The 19,517-nt window shown below is 38.9% G+C and overlaps 1 protein-coding gene across 5 annotated transcripts in view; it reads left to right on the forward strand.

The window, feature by feature from the left end:
* Positions 1–18,892, forward strand: part of ASXL2 (ASXL transcriptional regulator 2) — a 114,794-nt gene extending 95,902 nt beyond the window's left edge. For all 5 annotated transcript variants that reach the window (XM_064494679.1, XM_064494682.1, XM_031466706.2 and 2 more), the window contains 3 exons: positions 1,940–2,045; positions 3,933–4,647; positions 8,024–18,892. In XM_064494679.1, the coding sequence (XP_064350749.1) occupies positions 1,940–2,045; positions 3,933–4,647; positions 8,024–10,501 (3,299 nt within the window). In that variant the 3' untranslated portion in view covers positions 10,502–18,892. The remainder of the gene's footprint in view (positions 1–1,939; positions 2,046–3,932; positions 4,648–8,023) is intronic.
* The last annotated feature ends 625 nt before the right edge of the window (positions 18,893–19,517 follow it).

Genomic DNA, 19,517 nt, shown 5'->3' on the forward strand with positions numbered 1-19,517 from the left:
GTACGTTTCAGTGGCAGTCAGAACATTTTAATAAATACAGATTGTGACCAAGAATTTCACTGATCTGCCATGTATGCCATGTTTTCAGTGCTGATCTAACAAATTCACTGAGGGTAAATTATAAAGCATAACAAATTGAGTGATTTAACAGCATTTGCCCAGCATGTAGCATCAGTCGCTATCAGCATTACTTAACCCTGACTGCTCATTATAATCAATTGTGGTATTTTTAAAAGTACTGACTCCCAGACCCCACTCTCAATGATTTTGCTTTCCCTGAGCTTCAGTGTTCTTTTTTTTTTTTTTTTAATTTCCCCCAAATGATACCAGTATTCAGCCATTATTAAAATCACTGACCGTATTATTTTTATTTCAAATATTATGTTTGTTTTTCAGTACACATGGAATACAGACTAACATTTGAAAAGCCATATGAAGTTTTGCCAAGGAATAGCTTGTGAAAACAAGTGTGAGAACCTTAGAGATAAATACATTTTTAAGAAGGGCTACTTAAGGAATACTATTCATTGCTGACTTTTTGTTAGATCACTGACAATTAGAGTTAATTAACCAGCTAATTAATATCTATATTTTTCATTGTAATTGATGATTTTTCCCTTCCTGTTTTTCTTTTTAGGGCAAATTCTGTGTAGAAGGTCATCTCTTGCTGATTACTTTTGACCTTTCAGTCTTTCTTAAAGATTTCCTTCAGCAGAGACTCCCTTTTTCTGAAAGAATCAAAATCACATAAGCTCTTTAAAACATACCTGTTACCAGTACCTTTCTTTAAGGATAATTTGGATTTATGCCTCCTGTCTCCCAGCTTTTTAAAGTAGTTATTATCAACAGTGATACCTTGATTGTTGTCAGTGTTAACTTTTCTGTTTTGCATATGACTAGGGACTGCTATAGCTATAGTCATGCGATCATATTTTATGAGCAGCAGGAACTTTGTACACATGTGAACAGCGTTTAGTATTGTTTATTCCTCATTCTATCATGCACAGAAGACTCAACCAAAGAGCAGAAGTTCTGGGTTGGATTCTGACAGCCAAATTCCTTTTCTCCCACTCATATGCCCAGGACTGTGATAGCCACACTTTTCCTTTCCCTTGTCTTATCCGCAGGAGGTCTTAAACTTCAAATCTACCATTTCTACCTCGTAATCTCTGATGTCCTGGGTATTAGAGAATAAAAGGAACAGCCTATCTGAGCGACAGGTTTGAAGATGGCCTACGAAGCACATTCACTCTTTTCTGCTGATGGAGTGAGAAGGATTGAGGTGGTTGCTAGTAAAGGAAAATAAATGGCATATTCAGAGCAGCTGGGTCTTTGGCGTATTGAGTATCTTATTACCAGGGCACTAGACTGGTACAATTTCTGGAACAGTTATAAAATTGACAACTCCGAAACAACTCCCTACCTTTTTACTGGAACCTCAAATGCCTTTAAGCAAGGGCATAGCTGTTCATTATTCACTTAGAGCTAAAAGGCCTAAAATATAAGTTGCCTTGGATAAACAGAACTTTTAAATAATAAAATGTCCAGTGGCATTGTTTACTGAAAGCACATAGCTGTTTTTCCAGTGGAAAAGAAATGAACAGACTCAAGGTTACTGATAAAACAAATCTGTGGGGAATACGATGCTTGGAGCAGGAGGGAGGTGCTACAAGGAAAGCCCAGAGAAAAGGCCTCAGTTAACCTCAGCTGAGTACTGCAAACTACATGAAATGGTATGCAAGTATTTTTATTTCACCTGATGGAACTTAGGTAGTTCTTCCTTACAGTAAGTGAGAAATTTGGGGAAATTTCTGTTACTTTCACATGGTAGTATAAGGACTCCTGCAGGATTCATTCATGTTTACAAACAGTAAAAAGTTGCAAATAGCATATTTCTATTGAATATCTTTTTTTTTCTTCTGGGGGGGATACATTACAGGTGAGTTTACACCTGAGATGCAGGTGAGAATTCGACAAGAGATTGAGAAGGAGAAAAAAGTAGAGCCGTGGAAAGAACAATTCTTTGAAAGCTACTATGGTCAGAGGTAATATCAAGACAGGTTCTGTAAACCAAATGTTAATTCCTATACATGTGGTCTGTTTACCTTTCTGGAAAATCTAGTTTGCAGTTTCCTTCCATTTTTTTCATTAATTATTTTATATTAAGGAAATTTTTTCTTCTTATGAATCTTAGATGCACAGAACAGGACTCCTCATAATCCTTGACTCTTGACACGTTACCATTGTGGGTGGTATGGTTTCTTTAAAAAAAAAAAAATCAACATTTAATTGTCTTGAATGAGTCCCTTTCTTTGAATAGATGGGCTTTTCTTCCAGTAACTTTATAATTTATAAGAATACTGAAGTTCTGTACATTTTTATAGTAGTCAATTATCCCACAATAGGGTATCTTATCTAGAATCACTGAGCAATCCTAGGAATCCTGTAATACGGTCCATCATACTCAACATGTAATTAAACAGCCCTTCCTCCGAAGAAGGTACTCTGGGAGATAGACATAGCTAAATCAAGATACAAACTCTTTTCGCAAGGGGCTGTAGTCTAAGTTGTTTTTTTTTTTAATCTGACAAAAAAAACCTTACTGAAATCTTAAAGGAGACACATAAACAGATGATAGTGGAGCTGTACTGTTCGAAGTAGAATTGAACACCCAGAGTCTTATTTGTTATTCTCACTTCCTTCCTTATGTCTACCTAATGGCAGCCTTCAAGGAGACTCTGTAACCACAGCTTGAGAACTAATGGCTCTTTTCCTTATCTCCGAGTAGTGTTCATTGATCTCCTTCATGGTCGTTTCGAGAGTGGTTCTTACTGAGATGGAGACCCCCATACACTGATTTTCTACCTTCTTGGTATGAGCTTTGAGCTCTTCTATAGAAATGATGGTGAATACATTAAGACTATTATTACAGGTAGTAATTATTCCATTGAATATTGTTCATTCCTTCCTTATTAGGCAGATGGAACATTATGGCAGTTGTTGGGTTTTTCTATTACTTTTTGCCAGCTTTTTTGAAGGACTATATTTGATTACTATCCAGTTTTGTCCATCGCTATTCCATCTCAGGGGCACAGTACTGATTATTTGAAGTCTCCAAAAAGAGCAGTCTTGTTTTTACTTGTTATACAGTATTCTAAGATATTAGGAGAAGTCTGTAGTAACCACTACAGGGTAGCCTGGCTCTTAGCCAGGCCACATTATGGAAGTCCCAATTGGCCTTCACTCTTAGGATAACTCAGAGGCACTTAATCTCAGAATTTTAGAGCTATACCAAGTGAAATTTAAACATGCTTTCCCTAAACTCAAGAGTTCTGATTTCCAACCTCCTGAGAACACCGACCGACAACTCTCCTGTTGTCTCCTTGGGGCCCCTTAGATTTCTTGGGCCAGCCTCTCTACAGGTACTGCAGGGCAGAGTTGGTCACAGTCCAGACACACAATCCCAGAATGCATGGTCTTTGTCTTCTTTTACTTCTCTGTGGGTAGTCTGTGATACATGCCTCTAGACAGTGTAGCCCCTTTGTAAGCAGAAGTAATAATAATAATTAACATTATATTGAGCTTTTATTATGTACTAGGTACTGTTGTGAGTACTTTACATGCATTAACTTAGTTATTCATCAGAGCAGCACTATGAAGTGTTTAGCCTCAGTGTACAGTTAAAGAAACTGACATAGAGAAGGCTAGTCACTTAGTATCACATGGTTAGTAGGTATCACAGCCAGGAGTTGAACCTAGGCACTCTGGCTCCAGACCCTTCACTAATAATAGTAATAGTGAAGATAATATATGAAGACTACCTACTAAGGATCAGGGGTTCTGCTAGGCGTTGCCATATACCATTATCTCATAATACCTTTAATAGCAGGGGCCATTTTTCAACTACAATATTTCTTTCTTCTGCCGTTTAGCTCTGGCTTGAGCCTTGAAGATTCAAAGAAATTGATGGCCTCACCCAGCAATCCCAAAGTAAAGAAAATCCCAGCTGAGCAACCAAAATCCATGCTTCCTTCAGAGGGCTCTCCTGTCAGTGTAGTCCCAGTAATTCCCCAGTTAGAGTCTAAAGAAGTACTGCAAATGCCATCACCAGTCAGAAACGAAGAGCACGAAAGCCAAGATAAGATGCAGCCAAACTCCAAACCCACAGAACCCCTACTTTCCTCAGCTACCAACACAAATGAGCTTAGCAGTGTTCCTCCCACCAAGTGCCCAAAGGATGAGGCTCTCTTGGAGCAGAAGCCAGTTGCTTCTGCTGAACAGGAGTCTGAAAAAGAGAATCATCTCACTACAACTTCAAATTATAACAAAAATGAAAGCCAAGAAGCTTTAATTACATCCCCAAGCAAACCCAAGAGTCCTGGGGTGGAAAAAACAGTCATGAAGCCCGTAGTAGAAGCAGGTCCACCGGAGACCACTGTGAAAGAGCCTCCATCAAGTCTGGCCGATCACAGCCCAGAAAGCCTCAAGAGGAAGTCTTCTCTCACCCAAGAAGAGGTCCCTGCAGGCTGGGAGAAAAGGCCACGTGTCACTGAGAATCGCCAGCACCAGCAGCCATTTCCAGTCTCCCCGCAGCCCTTTCTCAGTAGAGGGGACAGGATCCAGGGCCGGAAAGTACCTCCTCTCAAGGTAAGAGAGTGGGAAGAATTGAAAAAGAGAGATGGTCTCAACACTAAGTTTTTGGTCGTACCTACTAAATTTCACGTATTTGTGGTTTTTCTAAATGCAGAAGCAGTTGTATATATTTGATATTCATATAACTGTGGTCATATATGAGTAAAATTAAACAGGGATTTAGAACTGCATTCTTACAGATCTGTACTCTGTTGGTGTTTGAATAAGCAAGGTACCTGGATAGCTAATGTAATCCACTTCCGCTCACCCCTCTGCTGGCTACTCTTGTATTTTAAGACAGTTATGAAAATCTCATGTGACAAAATAAGTATAGTGAGAAACATGAAAAGGTCATTGGTGTGGTTAAGAGATCTTATTGTTCCAAGAGCCATATTTAAGTGTACCTTGGTCTTTTCTTAGTGCCATAACTGATTTGATGTTCTGAGGCTCTAGAACTACCTTTTTTGTTCCATCCTTTTAAAGGAAATGTGCGTGGCTGCCATGAGTCACCACTGGTTACTTGAGGGACTTTTAGTAAGATGGAAACTCTTGCTTAGGATGTGTGATTAGTTTATGTTCTAGCCTTACATTGCTGCATGTCAGAACTTTCAAATTTCTATAGCAGTGTCATTGTCTTAGTATATACCTGGGCTTGTGCCTAATACCAGTTTGTAGTTCATTCTTCATTTAAGAAATGGTATTTATTTATTAATGCATTTTATTAGTAGTATTTATTAATACTATTGTGTCTACTATGAGCCCAGGCACTGGGTATTTTTCATTCACATTAGGATATAAGTAGAAAAATAAGCCAAATAGAAGTACTTTTTTTCCCTTTTTTATTTAACATTTAAGTTCTGCCTGGAAACATCCCTTGGAAACAGTTGCTAGAATTTGACCTGTTTCATGCACTGAGACTCTTCTTTCTTATTTTGCTTCTTGTTACTAATAGTATGAGGTTCTCTGTTACTTTTTAATTTTAAGATGTGTGGTTTTAGCACTCAGGAATTTCTGTCCCCCCTCCCCAGTTTTCTACCATTAACATATGCAACATATACTATCAGGCTTTGCCAGAGATTTTGATTTTTAAGATAGTCACTTTTATTATTCATGTTTTAAAAATATTAGAAACCTTTCTCTACTGCATGTCAGCTTATCTCCAGACCTGACCTGAAAGCTGAGTTACAGTTAAGGTTTTACTTTATATAAATGACACTCGGTGAGAACCGTCATTTCTGTTTCCTCATCCGTCTGCTTCCTGCTAATCCAAAGAGGTTCTACACTGAAAATTTAAATCCACTGTGACCACGTTAATGTTACTTAACTTTTTTCCTTTTTATTAAACTTCTCCTTCCTCATTTCTCTAAAAAAGACTTTCTAAAAAACAAGTTGCTTTAGTAACTCTCTTACCGTAGACCCTATCTCAAAATCCTGCTTTCTTAGACAAAGTTCAACATAATTCATAACAGAACAGAATCTTTTAAACAAAACTTAAATAGAAAAAATTTGAATTTTATTACAAATGATATATGGATATGTGTATAAAAATTACATGCACATGTCTGTTCTATATATATGCATATCTATAGTATAAAATGTGCATATATATGTATAAGAGAGATGTAAAACTCAGACACTGTATATTTTCCATTCAGTATACGTTTGTAACAGAAAGAATCTGATTCCTTTGGTGTACCAGGGCAGAGCTTTTCAGTAAGTTAAAATTGTTGAATTTTTATCAGCGCCCAGAAAACCTTGAGTGGTTTTTGTGCATAAAAAAGTACAACATCTCATTTATTCCACATAAACAGATAATAGGACTGTTTACATAAATAACTGAAAATTATTATTTTTAAGCATTAAAACTTAACTACTTTTAATGATTGTTATTTAATGAACATGTTATTAATGATTTTCAGTCATTATGATAAATATCATTTACTGTGCTAGATATGTTGTTATGCTCAAGATTATTCTAATGTAAGATTATTTGTCCCATATATATACAATTCCTTTAAACAACTGTGCGTTTTATGTTCTTGTTTTTAATTGTCTAGTTTTATCTGTTTTTGTCTCCTTATTAGTGGTCTCCTCTAGATGGTGTTACCAAAGGGCAACAGTTGCTTCCCCTTTGAGCAGCTTCTAAAATGCTGTGTGCAGTTGGGTATAAAATAGTTTCAGCTTTAAAAGAGGGATTAAGTACATCTCATGATGCAAAATATGTGGACTTCGTGACAGATGTTACACAATCCTACAACTCTAACTTCTGAATGACAGAGAATTTTTCAGGGCTGTTGACCTTTTCAGAAATGGGTATTGCAAATAATGAAAAATCTTTAATGACATTATTATTCTCAATTTAAGGAATTCCAGAAAGATGACATGCATTTTCTTGGGGTTCGGTGGTCTTAATTTTTTTTTTTAATGAAATACCCTAGAACATCTGTAACGTTTACTTGCTGTTTTAAACTCTGCCAGCTACTAGAAGGTCCAGATATTGATGCATTCTGATTAATTTCAGTAGGTTTCAAAATATTGTTTTGAACAGGAGTCACATTCATTTCAGATGTAGTATTTTGTAGTATTTTGTGATGTGAAAATCAGTGGTTTCAAACCTAGTGATGCATCAGAATCACCTAAGAAGCTTTTTGGAAATGCATCGTTTCTCTAAGAGTGCTAATTTGCGATTTTAGGGATAGGACTTTGAGCACATACAGTTTTTTAAAACTCAACAAATAAGTATAATGCCAGCAGGGAATGAGAATGACTTTGGTAAACGTTATAGACATTAGGTACATACTCCTTTATATGGGTGGGCAGCATGGATCACATACTGTCTTCCTTCCAGTGCTGTCTAGAATTTGTGCTGTCTCTGTAATTTGAGGTAACTCAGCCTTATGCTATGTGTGTGTGTGTGAGTGTGTAAAGGAGAAGAGAACAAGAATTTTCCTCTGGACCTTGTTAGCAGAGCCAAGAAGTAAGACAGTAATTATGTTTTCTTCTACTTTATTTTTTCTGTTTCTCTCTCTTTTCTTTTACACACGTTTTAAAATGCAGATACCATAGAAAGGTCAGTGTCTTAAATAATCAACTGATGTTAGTAGTGGTGACATTCGGAGAGAGTTGTATTGAGAAAAGAGGTTTGAGACTTTGGGATGGGAGTGGATGTTGAGGGAGGAGTGTCATTGGCACCAGTAGAGGAGGTGGAAGGACCCTAAAGCAAACCTGTGTTACTGTCTCCATGGTTTGGTCTCTTAGCCGCAGGCCTCCCGTCCTTGTCACAAGTGTCACATTGTTCACCATACTCTAAGAATTTAAGCCTTAATGAAGTTTTGTTACTTTTATAAATGAAAACTAAGCTCTGTTGTTTTTTCCTCCCTAATTCTTTCAGATCCCGGTCTCCAGAATCTCCCCCATGCCGTTTCCTACATTTCAGGTCTCTCCCAGGGCTCGTTTTCCAGTCTCCATCACTAGTCCTAACAGAACAGGAGCCAGAACTCTTGCAGACATCAAAGCAAAAGCCCAGCTGGTCAAAGCACAGAGGGCAGCAGCCGCCGCCGCCGCCGCCGCCGCTGCAGCCGCCTCAGTTGGAGGGACCATTCCGGGACCTGGCCCAGGCGGGGGACAAGGGCCAGGAGAGGGGAGTGAAAGGCAGACTGCTAGAGGAGGGAGTCCAGACTCAGACAGAGTCAGTGAAACTGGAAAGGGCCCCACACTGGAACTGGCAGGAACTGGAGGCAGGGGAGGTACGAGAGAGCTTTTACCCTGTGGTCCAGAGACTCAGCCCCAGTCTGAGACCAAGACCCCAGGCCAGGCACAGCCTCACAGTGTCTCTGGAGCACAACTACAGCAAACCCCCTCAGCGCCTGCAACATCCGCCCTCAGTGGAGCATGCACAGGTGTCCGGTCACCAGCCCACACTAGCGCACCCCCACCAGCTTTAGGGAAATTCAGTCGTGAAAAACTGAATCCCATCAGGGCAGCAGCCACAGTGGCCTCTCTTAGCCACCCACAAGGGCCCAGTAATTGTAAGCAGGAGAAAGCACCTCCTACTCCTGCAGATCCTGCTCTAATCTCGGGTGCCTCGCCTGTTCGTTTTGCAGCCAATGGCACATTTGAGCCCAAAGCAGGTTCTACTAAGAATATACCAAACCCTTCAGCCTCAGCAGAGATAAGAGCTAGCGCTTCAGTGGATATGACTCCCCCGCCTTTAACATCTTTATTGACAACAGCCACTTTAGAAAAGCTTCCTGTGCCCCAGGTCAGTGTAACAATAGCACCTACCGGATCAGCTCTGTCTTTGAGCACTTTGCCAGCAGCTTCTAGCCTTAAAACTCCAGGAACTTCTTCAAATATGAATGGACCCATTTCAAGGCCTAGTTCTAGTATCCCTGCTAATAATCCTCTGGTAACTCAGCTGCTGCAGGGCAAAGATGTTCCCATGGAGCAAATTCTGCCTAAACCTCTCACCAAAGTTGAAATGAAAACTGTTCCACTAACTACAAAAGAGGAGAAGGGGATGGGAGCACACGCAGGCAGCAGTGTAACAGAAAACAGCACTAGAGAGGACGTTAATGAGAGACAGCCCCATCCAGCTACACAGCAACTGAGTAAAACCTTGCAAAACAAGCAGCTCCCCCAGGTCCCAAGACCTCTTCAGCTCTTTTCAGGTAAGGATCTGAGGGACTCTAGCATTGATGCACACCAGTACCAAGAAGGACTGAGTAAAGCAACCCAAGATCAGATCCTTCAGACTCTGATCCAAAGGGTTCGGAGGCAGAACGTTCTCTCATTTGTGCAGCCCTCGCAGTTTAACTTTACTCACTCAGGTTTCCAGTTAGAGGACATCTCCACAAGCCAGAGGTTCATGCTGGGTTTTGCTGGCAGAAGGACATCCAAGCCTGCAATGGCAGGACACTACTTACTGAACATTTCCACCTATGGCCGGGGTTCAGAGAGCTTTAGGAGGACCCATTCTGTAAACCCTGAAGACCGGTTTTGTCTAAGTAGTCCCACTGAGGCCTTGAAAATGGGATATCCAGACTGTAAAAATGCAACAGGAGATAGTAGCAGCAGCAAAGAAGATGATACTGATGAGGAAAGTACTGGTGATGAGCAGGAATCTGTCATGGTAAAGGAGGAGCCGCAGGCTTCCCAGAGTTCCGGCAAGTATGAAGCAAGTTCAGGACCCCACAGTAGAGAAACCCTACCCACCAATGATTGTTCAGCTAAAAAGAATGTGAAGGCAGAGACACCAGTGCCTGAGCAAACCACTCTAAGCAAGGAGAATTACCTGTTCACTAGAAGCCAAACATTTGATGAGAAGACCCTAGCCAGAGATTTTATTCAGGCAGCACAGAAGCAGATGGCTCATGCAGTGAGAGGTAAGGCCATGCGTAGCAGCCCTGAGCTTTTCAGTTCCACTGCTCTTCCTCTGCCTGCAGACAGTCCTACCCATCAGCCTCTACTCCTTCCACCTCTGCAAACCCCAAAGCTGTATGGAAGCCCCACACAGATCGGGCCCAGCTACAGAGGCATGATCAACGTCTCCACCTCGTCTGACGTGGACCATAACTCTGCTGTGCCAGGGGTGCCTGACTGTAGCCAGGTATCTAGCAATGTCGGTGATGTCATGTCCTTTTCAGTGACTGTCACAACCATCCCTGCTAGCCAAGCTGTGAATCCCAGCAGCCACGGCCAGACCATTCCTGTTCAAGCCTTTCCTGAAGAGAACAGCATAGAGGATACACCTTCGAAATGTTACTGCCGATTGAAAGCCATGATCATGTGCAAGGGATGTGGAGCTTTCTGCCATGATGATTGCATTGGCCCCTCCAAACTGTGTGTCTCCTGCCTTGTCGTTCGGTAACAAGACTAGAAGGAGAGTGCACTGTGAGGGAGGCAGGAAGGGGGGAGGGTAGACAGAGGTGATTTTTGCGTCCTTTTGGAATCACAGAAATAAACAAGTAGGTTTCAGTTGTCTTAAGAGACAAATGTTACTTAATCAGGAATACAGAGTACAGATCTCACATTTTAGAGGAAGAGCACCTTGTATAGTAAGTCCAGGTCAAGCAAGACTTTGTGAATTTGTGACAAGTTTGCACTTAAAAATCATGTAAATATGTCACATCTTTTTTTAACATTTTTCCAGGTGTTTAGGTAATAATGTATTACTTCGACTTCAGATTGGTATTCCACTTCGTGTGACTCTGAAAAGTTTAATGCCATACATGGTAAAAGGAAGTGATTTCCCTTTGGCTCTTTCCTAAGAGGCTAGGGAAGGGAAGGAGTGAAGGAATGGTCTGAAGAAATGACCATTCATGCTGATTCTGTCTCAACAGCCTGACTGCAGGCTTTACATAGATTATTCAGGCTTCGCAGGATTTGGATTCAGGGTTTACTCAGTCCCTTCACCTTAGATGGAACCTTCTTAAGTTCAAATTTCTGATGAGGTATTAATTTCCCAGGTAGTAGTTCAGACTCTGAAAGTTCTGACTTGGTTGTTGGCTTCCATAAAGCAGAACTGTTGCCAGGCACTCTGCTTGTAGTTTGTGTACCCCTGCTTCTCCCTCAAGTCCCTCCCCTGCCGTGAAGCAGGGAGTGTGAGCCACAAAAGGTCCTCCTCGCTGGGCCCCTTGTGTTACCATCGCCTGTGCAAGGCAGAGATTCCAGCCAGAATCTCCAAAGGCTTGATCATTTGTGGGAGCTTACAAACAAGTTTGAAATACTGGTAAAACTTAACGGAAAGGTATTAGTGATGGGGAGATTTGAACTATGTGTCTTGTTGGGTAAGTGGAGTAAAGGTGCAGAAACTGTTGAACTGAACACAAGGAACTTTGGAAACGATTTTAACACTAGAAACAAGGGAGGCCCTCATTTCCTCGTCTCTCCCAACCTGTTACCTGCTGTTCTACAATCAGCTGTTGCTACAGGTAGAAAAACTGCTTATGCCACGTTTGCCCATTCTGTCAAACCTGTTTTGACCTCCCAGGCATCTGAGGAGTATGGGAGTGATCTTCATACTACTTTGAACATACACGTGCACACACACACAGTAAAAGTCAGACATTTTTTTCCTGTTTTAGAAAACATGTTCCCTGTTTTGGATTACTGCTGTATACGCACCAGAAATTTCTAACGTAAGGGGGCTTTAGTGAATGGCCAAGGGAACATCTAGAAAGGAAGAGAAATCAGCTCCAAATTCTTGTTGTTTGTTTTTGTTTATTCTTTTTGTTTCCTTTTTTGTTGGTTTTATAATCCTGTCTAGTGACTGAAGAATTTTTGAGTACATATATTTAGGTCATGATTAAAGAACATTAAAAATAAATCTACAATTCACTAGAATTTGGTATTTAAAGTGGAGGGTTGTCAGTGTGCATTATTTGCAAATCAGTCTGAAATCTTGTTTCAGGTGTGTAAAGGACATATATTAGTGCATCCTAGTACAGCTGTAGTTGTACTTAATAGTCAGGATGTGATATTTACAAAATGCAGAACAACTTAAACTCGTTAATTAAGTCACATTCCAGATAGGGGAAAGTAGGCAGTAATGATCTTTGCTTTGCCCCCGTTCTGCTACCCACCCACCCCTCCCTACCTCACCTCCTGCATTATACGTACACTGTTTTGTTTGTTTTGCTTTTTCCAATACTTTAAAACCTATGAGAACTATTTACTGTTTTTTATTTCTTGTTCCTCGGTTTTTTTGTGGGCCAAGGCAAAGATAAGGATTAATAGCTGTGTTTCAGTTTCAGCCAAGATAATTTGATGTCCTTCTAATAAGTTCCCTTTTCCCTCCGGCACACACATAGCTAAGAGATGCAAGGGTCTGCAAGGGTCCAGGGTAAGGAGAAAGTCCTCCAGCCAATAACCTCAGAAACCATGGTTCTGTTCCCAAGCTTTCAGTGCCCTGAGTAATCCAGAGGGGTGTTAAAAAGACCTGTTGCTGGTTAAAACTCCATTCCCAGCTTCTTCACTCCCCACTTTAGTGGCAGGACTGGGGTGGTCTGCCTGTGAAAAGTGGTTGGCTGTTTCAGAACTGACCCCATGCTAAACACTCATTACCAATTTGGATTTTCGAAATGATTTTCTTCTTCACATCTTTCCTATCATAGAAAGTCTCTCCTCCATGGTTCTCTTAATCTGAGGATGGACAGACTAACGAGGAAAGGAGGAAAGGCATCAGGGATTTTCAAGTCCATTTAGAGAACAAACCACATCGTGCCTATTCATCTTGACCCAGGCTCTTGCAGATATGACCTAAGTATTACTATTCACCAGATTCTCTTAACAAATAGTACCTAGCTAATAAAATATTCACATTTATGAGTGCCCCCCCCAAAGTTGTCAACTTGGTACATGGGTCAATCTTGACTGAAAAAGAGATAGATTCTCTTAGGTTGGTAGAAAATTGAATACAATCCATTTATCAATTTGTTTCAAAACAGTGGTTTCATGGAGAAGGTCATCTTATGTGCTGACTGAGCTGAACAGAAAAAAGGAAAATTATAATCTGGCCTTTTTGAAAATGATGTAATAGGAGTAAGAAAACCTTTGAATTATTAGAATATGATATTCTAGTACCTTTAAAGCAGTCTTTATCGTAGGTTTTCAGTTACTTTACCTTTCAATTCAATCAGAAATGTGTCTAATAAGTGCTAGGCATATTTTTATGGTATTACGTTGCACTATTTCCAGTGACTAGTCAGGCATCATGCCTGATGCTTATGCCTCCAGGGTGTGCTTCTCAAGCCTTCAGACCTTCCACTGCAGGTCCCCTTGGGGAGACAGCATTAACAATATATCATCTCAGTCTCACGAATCTTCCAAGTTGTCTAATGAAGAAGGCTTCCTGAATCTTAAAGAATTTTTGTTAAAATTCTCCATCCTAGTAAACAGAAAATAAAACCAGATAACCTGGAGTTGTTGTTCGCCCTACTTTAAACCCCTGTGTTGAAGATACTGAAGCTGTCTGTGGTACCCCATGTACCGTTTTTAAGAATAAGATCTGGCAGAAGGAAATTTTTCTTGGGGTAGGGGAAGCATACTAACATGGGCTGGGAAGGCACACGGTGCAGATATTTTAGGAGTTATCACAGGATTAAATAGCCAAAGGAAGACCTCATTGCCTTCCAGGTGAAGGTATAAGTTTATACATATTAATAATCTGACCGTTTAACCATCCTAATTGCTCTCATTGCCTTTCTTCACCTACAAGTCCTTAAAGAGCTCTTGGGTGAAATTATTTGTTATACTGAGGGGGTCTTCTCTGGTCATTACATCGCTATTTATTTCTAGAGCTCACTGTCAGCGAGCAGTACCAGGGTTGTTTTCTCTGTGACTTAGAGGTTTCACTTCACAGCAAAAGGAGAGGAAAGTCTCTCCACTGCATTACAACAATGTGCTAAGTAAAACAAGACTTGACCAAGGGTAGTTTTCAGCTCAACTTACAGAGTAGTCCAAAGAGACTGAGAAACATGATGATAGGCAGGGATCTTTCCTATTGTGTTTCAGTACCTACGTAACCTATTGGAAGAGCAATAGGCGCAACTGTTCCTAAAGTTGAAGTAAGAGCTTCATAGATTCTTGGTTACTTTATTTTTTTTAATGCTTTACATTTGATACAACTATTAAAGATCAATTTTAAAAATAGCTTTCCAGTAATATATTTTAAGTAATATATATTTTAATATCTATGTAAAAAGTGACAGTGGAAGACTTTGAATTTCTCATGTATGGTATGTTTAATGTAGGACCTCACTGTTAAGGCACAAATTATTTCAAAGGAAGTTACTCTAAAGACACTCAGATTATTTCCAAAAAAAAAAAAAAAAAAAAATGCAATAAGGGGAATAGTTTTGGAGTTTATTTTTTATTTTAAAAGAAAATTGACTTATTTACCACAAGCTATTATTTTTCCTTCTGGCTATAAGGTTTGTACAGACTGGTTTGGTAAATGCTAAACTTTTGTGTCTTTTGCCTTTTTAAAGGAATTGTTAACATTGGAATTGAGGGTATGTACAGAGAAGTTGGTGTCAACACCATTTAAAAAGTCATATTTTTTCACAAATATAGAAAAATCATTTTACATAAGAATTTTAAGTATTTGCAATAAATATATGTATATAGATTGTATGTATTCATATATTCTTATTTTTCATTTTATTATTAAGTAAAAGATAATTAAAGTGAAAATAAAAACCTTGGAGTTTTTGATGCATCTTGAGGTCTGACATACATGTGAGAGTGGTGGGTAAGGGCCCTCAGTTGTTGCCTTATACTACTATTGGACGGTCACCAACAGGTTGCATAAAAGATAGTAAAATGAGGAATTTGGTGATAAACAAATCAGGGTAGTGTGTTTCTTTCAAAACTCTACTGAAAATATTCAGTTCTCCTCATCTGTTAGTCTCTGCTTTCACCCTTGAACTGTTCTGTCTCCTAACCACCTAATGTTTCTGGGAAAGTAAAAACCAACAAAATAGAACGAAGTGCATTCTCTTTTAATGTGCCCATTGTTTGCTTCTAAAAGAATGGTAAGAAAATGTCTCGGGGGGGAAAAATAGGTTTTCCTTTCTCCACAGTGGTTAATAATTCATTAGCAAACAGTCACTGCCACCACCTTCCAGACCACAGGGTTTATGTGAAGATAATAGAACTTTCTTTTTCCCTTCTCTAAGAAGTGAGTTTCATAGCCAGTTTTATATTCTTCCTGATGGATCTGGAGATAAAAGGGCTAGGAGAACTTGAATGTTGATCTCCCTGTTGTCAGGAAGGGCATTTATGGTAATGAGGACTGAGCCAAACACTAGCAGAGGTTAACCATACCTAGCGATAATCTGGAGTCCTGCTGTCCAAGAGAAGCTATTTTGTGGTTGTAAATATTTGGTTTTAAGATATGATTGAGGGAGCAAAAGAATACCTAGAGAGTCTGGAAATAAAGGTATATAGCCCATTCTTTAAAAATGATTAACATACAACTTTATTGGTGACCTAAAAGGAAATACGATTGGAGTTTGAAGAATGTATCTTAATGACCCTCTAACACTTCTAGTTGTAAACTGGTTCTCCCCATAATTGCTCAGCTGTGGTTATTTTCACTGATAAAAATAACAATTTTTGGAAATAAGGATACATAGAAAGCTTTTTAAAAGGCAGCCTTACTATTTTTCAAAAAGAATTCAAATATAGGGTTGCCCAAAGACACTGAAGATAGTTTAGACATCTAAGAGAACAGCACTAAATCTTTGCTGAAAATACACCTATTTCTAAAGGAAAAATTTCAAGTCTCAGGGAGCATCTTTATCCTCATAATTCCCATATATGGTAGATATGAATGAAGGTGAAATACTTAAATGTGTGTGAACCAGACCATGATGAACATTTACAAATTTCTAGTACATACCAGATTGTACTGATTTAGATTGTAACTCTCCTCCCCACCCCAGCCCCAATTTCTAGTGCATACTGTTGTTTACTCCTACCTCACGGAAAGTAAAATTCATATTCAGGTAATGATATAGGACCCTAAAGGTATAACTGGACTACAGTTGAGTGAGACAGAGCAATATACCAGAACATAGCTTCTTGGATCCCCAGCTTCCCTTTGTTTACATCACAGAATTTTAGAAACCTGTGTTTGTTGCTTTGAACACTACTTGACTAAGAGTGGTCTTCATAAATCAAATTTCAGATAATGTTTCTAGTTGTTTTTGTACACAAATCATGTTATTCACTAATTCAAATATCTTTTGGACACCCGTGTGCTAAGCACTGTGCTAAAGTTCTGGTTAAGCAAGGTTGAAGAAAAGCAGTCATGTAAGTTGTAAAAGGTCTTCCTAAAGTAGTAACCATAAAGCGTGTGTCTAGTTCAGAGCTCAAGGAGTAATATATGCTATGTTATTTCCCAAGACGTTGGAGGTTTAAGAGTAAATGGGCTATGAAATAGAAGCATTTGAGGCATTGGGCAAAACACAGTGGCAAAACATGAGGAAAGAAAGGAGAGGCATTGCCCAGAGATGAAGTAAATGGAAGTGAGGAGACTTGTTAATAAAACTTACGTTTTTGAGAACTATCATTGGACGATCCAGAGTTATTATAGAAATTTCAGGAAGTCTCTTAGTGATAGCCAAATTGAGAAAATCAAGCTGAAAGCAATCCCTTTTAATTCTGTTCAGTATGTCAGTAAAGATGCTTCATCTTATTTCAACTAACCCTTTCAAATAACTATGGAAAATAATGCAGCTTTCCTGTCAAACCCAAAATAAGCTAAAGGGAATTCTAAAAAGAACCTTGATTTTCATCTTATAGACTGGCAAGAAGGAAGTGCATTCATCTAAAATTATTAGGGAGATTTCATCTGTGCTTTCTTCATAATGGATAGAATTCGTGTTTTTTATTTTTACAGGATTGGATTTTTTTCTCCTATTTCTAAGTCACAGGACTTTAATAAAGAGGCGTCAGCAAGACACTAAAGCCTCTATTAAGTGGCTTAAATCCTAATTCTTTAAGACTTTCTGGTAGAAAGGTTTTAAAAGGATAAATCATATTTTGTCAGTGCTTATTCTTAAATTTTCTTTACCCGTATTATTAGATTTGCAACTAGAATTCTGTATTCCAAAATATCCATGCTCACCTTTCAGTCAAAAAGGTATATTCCACCACGTAATATAGTCTCAACTCTGTAAAGGAGGTAGGAGGGTGGATATCCTATATTTTCCTAATACTTAGCAACATTAAACAGAAGATTGGGTTTCTTTCATAGGCACCGTATAAACTAAGAAATCTATATCTCTGTGTAGCTTAACGTCTTAACCTAAAAAGGGAATCCCTACAAAAAGTTCCTTACAACAGAAAGGACAGACTAAACCAGGAAGAAAGATGATCAGCTCTGGAGATGGGCTGTGACTACATAGTGGGTTCTCCTGAAGAATAACTGCAAACTCGATTTTCCTGGTTCTTCAAGCTCTAAAGAAACTAAAAGGAATTTTTTAAATCCTAATTTTTCATCTTGACTGCAAAACCTAGAGAATGCCTAGGGGAGAAAAAAGGTAAATCCAAGATCAGATTTGAGTGAACTTGGAATTATTCCTTTACTGATTTTTTTTTTAAGGTTTTGTGTTCCCATAACATAATGAATTGCCATGAGTGGAACATGGAATTTGATTTAAGACATTTTGTGGGCTAAGAAATGGTTTCCTATTGAACTATATTTAGAGGTAACTTTTGCCACTGATCAGGATTTAGGGTTGTTCATCTGTGTCTAAGTGATGCAGATGTTGGCTCATAAAGACTACGTTAAAACAACTTGAGTCAACACTTTTATTAACTTTAATCATGGATCCTCACTTTTAAATACTTAAATATTTAAAATTCAGATTAGCCCAATAAGAAAGCAATGCATTAAATGTTACCAAAATATCTGAAGATACTTTAGAACTGTTATTTACACAGTCCGTGTCCTTCCTATGGAAAGTGTGGTACATAAAATTGTACGTTTCTTGGGTCAGTTCTTTTTGAAAACCGGTGTTTAATGTTTTCAGGGACCTAAAGCTGGGAAATGATGGAGTTAGACTTTGACCCTAAGTCAGTAATTCTTTTCATTTTAGGTTTTCAGCTATAGCAATTTGAAGACTTCAGTAGTGACCCCAGTTTAACCTATATGTAGTCACTTTGAACAAGATTTAAATTAATGAAACACTTCCGGAGTCTCAAATTTGGTCCCCTGTTTGTTGCATAAAGAGAGAGATTCTGGGCTGGGGAGGACCTGATAATTGTTCTCTGATAATAAACTACTGATTAAAGAGCAAGTTTGTTCTTAGGGAAGTCATGAAATTTCTAGAACCCATGAAATATCTAGAGTACACGACAACTGAAACTCTAGAAATTAAAAACTTTCAGCCATAAGTGCTGTGACCTACTTTAAAAAAAAAAAAGCCCATCTTAGTTCTGTGACTCATTGCATCACACCTTGAGACTTTTCACCAGCACCAAGAGAAATCAGAATGGAAGAAATGACCTTAGGTCAGTCTTATTCACTAAAATCTTTGTGCACATAGGCCTTAGCACTTTGACAGATAAAGCTCTGCCTTTTAGCTCCTTTTCACTCTTTATCCCTCCCACTTTTAGAGTGTTCCTTTTATTGGTCGTATAAAACTACCTTCAGAATTGAATGTATAATAATGTTTCTGCACATGGACAAACTGTATTTTATCTTAATGACTCATTTTATGTTGAATAAAGGCATACGGTTTTACCCTAACGACTGCGCCTTTTCTTTTCCAAAGAAACCAGACACCATATTGAATGATTTACCTGCTTGCTTCCCCATCCCCTTTACCTGATTGCACAATTGTTCCCGGGTCCTGGCTAAATTGGAGTACTTCAGAGAGTGCCAGTCTCTTCCGGCAACAACCAGAGGGAGTTAAAGAACTCAATATGAGACATAAATAGTGTGTGTATTTCAAAAATGAAAAGGAAATCCAGACTACAAAGCTACAGTAGTCAAAACTGTGGTAATGGCATAAAGTCAGACATACGGGCAAACGGCATACAACTGAGAGACCAGAAATGAACCCTCAAATATCTGGTCAAATGATTTTTGACAAGGGTGCCAACACAGGCCAATGAAGAAAGGACAGTCTTTTCAATAAATGTTGGGAAAATTTGATATCCACATGCAAGAGAATGAAATTGGACCCTTCTATACCACATACAAAAATTAACTCAAAATGGATCAAAGCCCTAAACATTAAAAACCAGAACTATAAAACTTTTAAAAACAAGAGATCTTCATGATTGGATTTGACAATGATTTCTTAGATATGATGCCAAAAGCACAAGCAACAAAAGAAAAATTGGATTTCATTAAAAATTAAAAACATGAT

The sequence above is a fragment of the Camelus dromedarius genome, chromosome 15 (assembly GCF_036321535.1).
Source record: "Camelus dromedarius isolate mCamDro1 chromosome 15, mCamDro1.pat, whole genome shotgun sequence".
Classification (NCBI taxonomy): Eukaryota; Metazoa; Chordata; class Mammalia; order Artiodactyla; family Camelidae; genus Camelus; species Camelus dromedarius.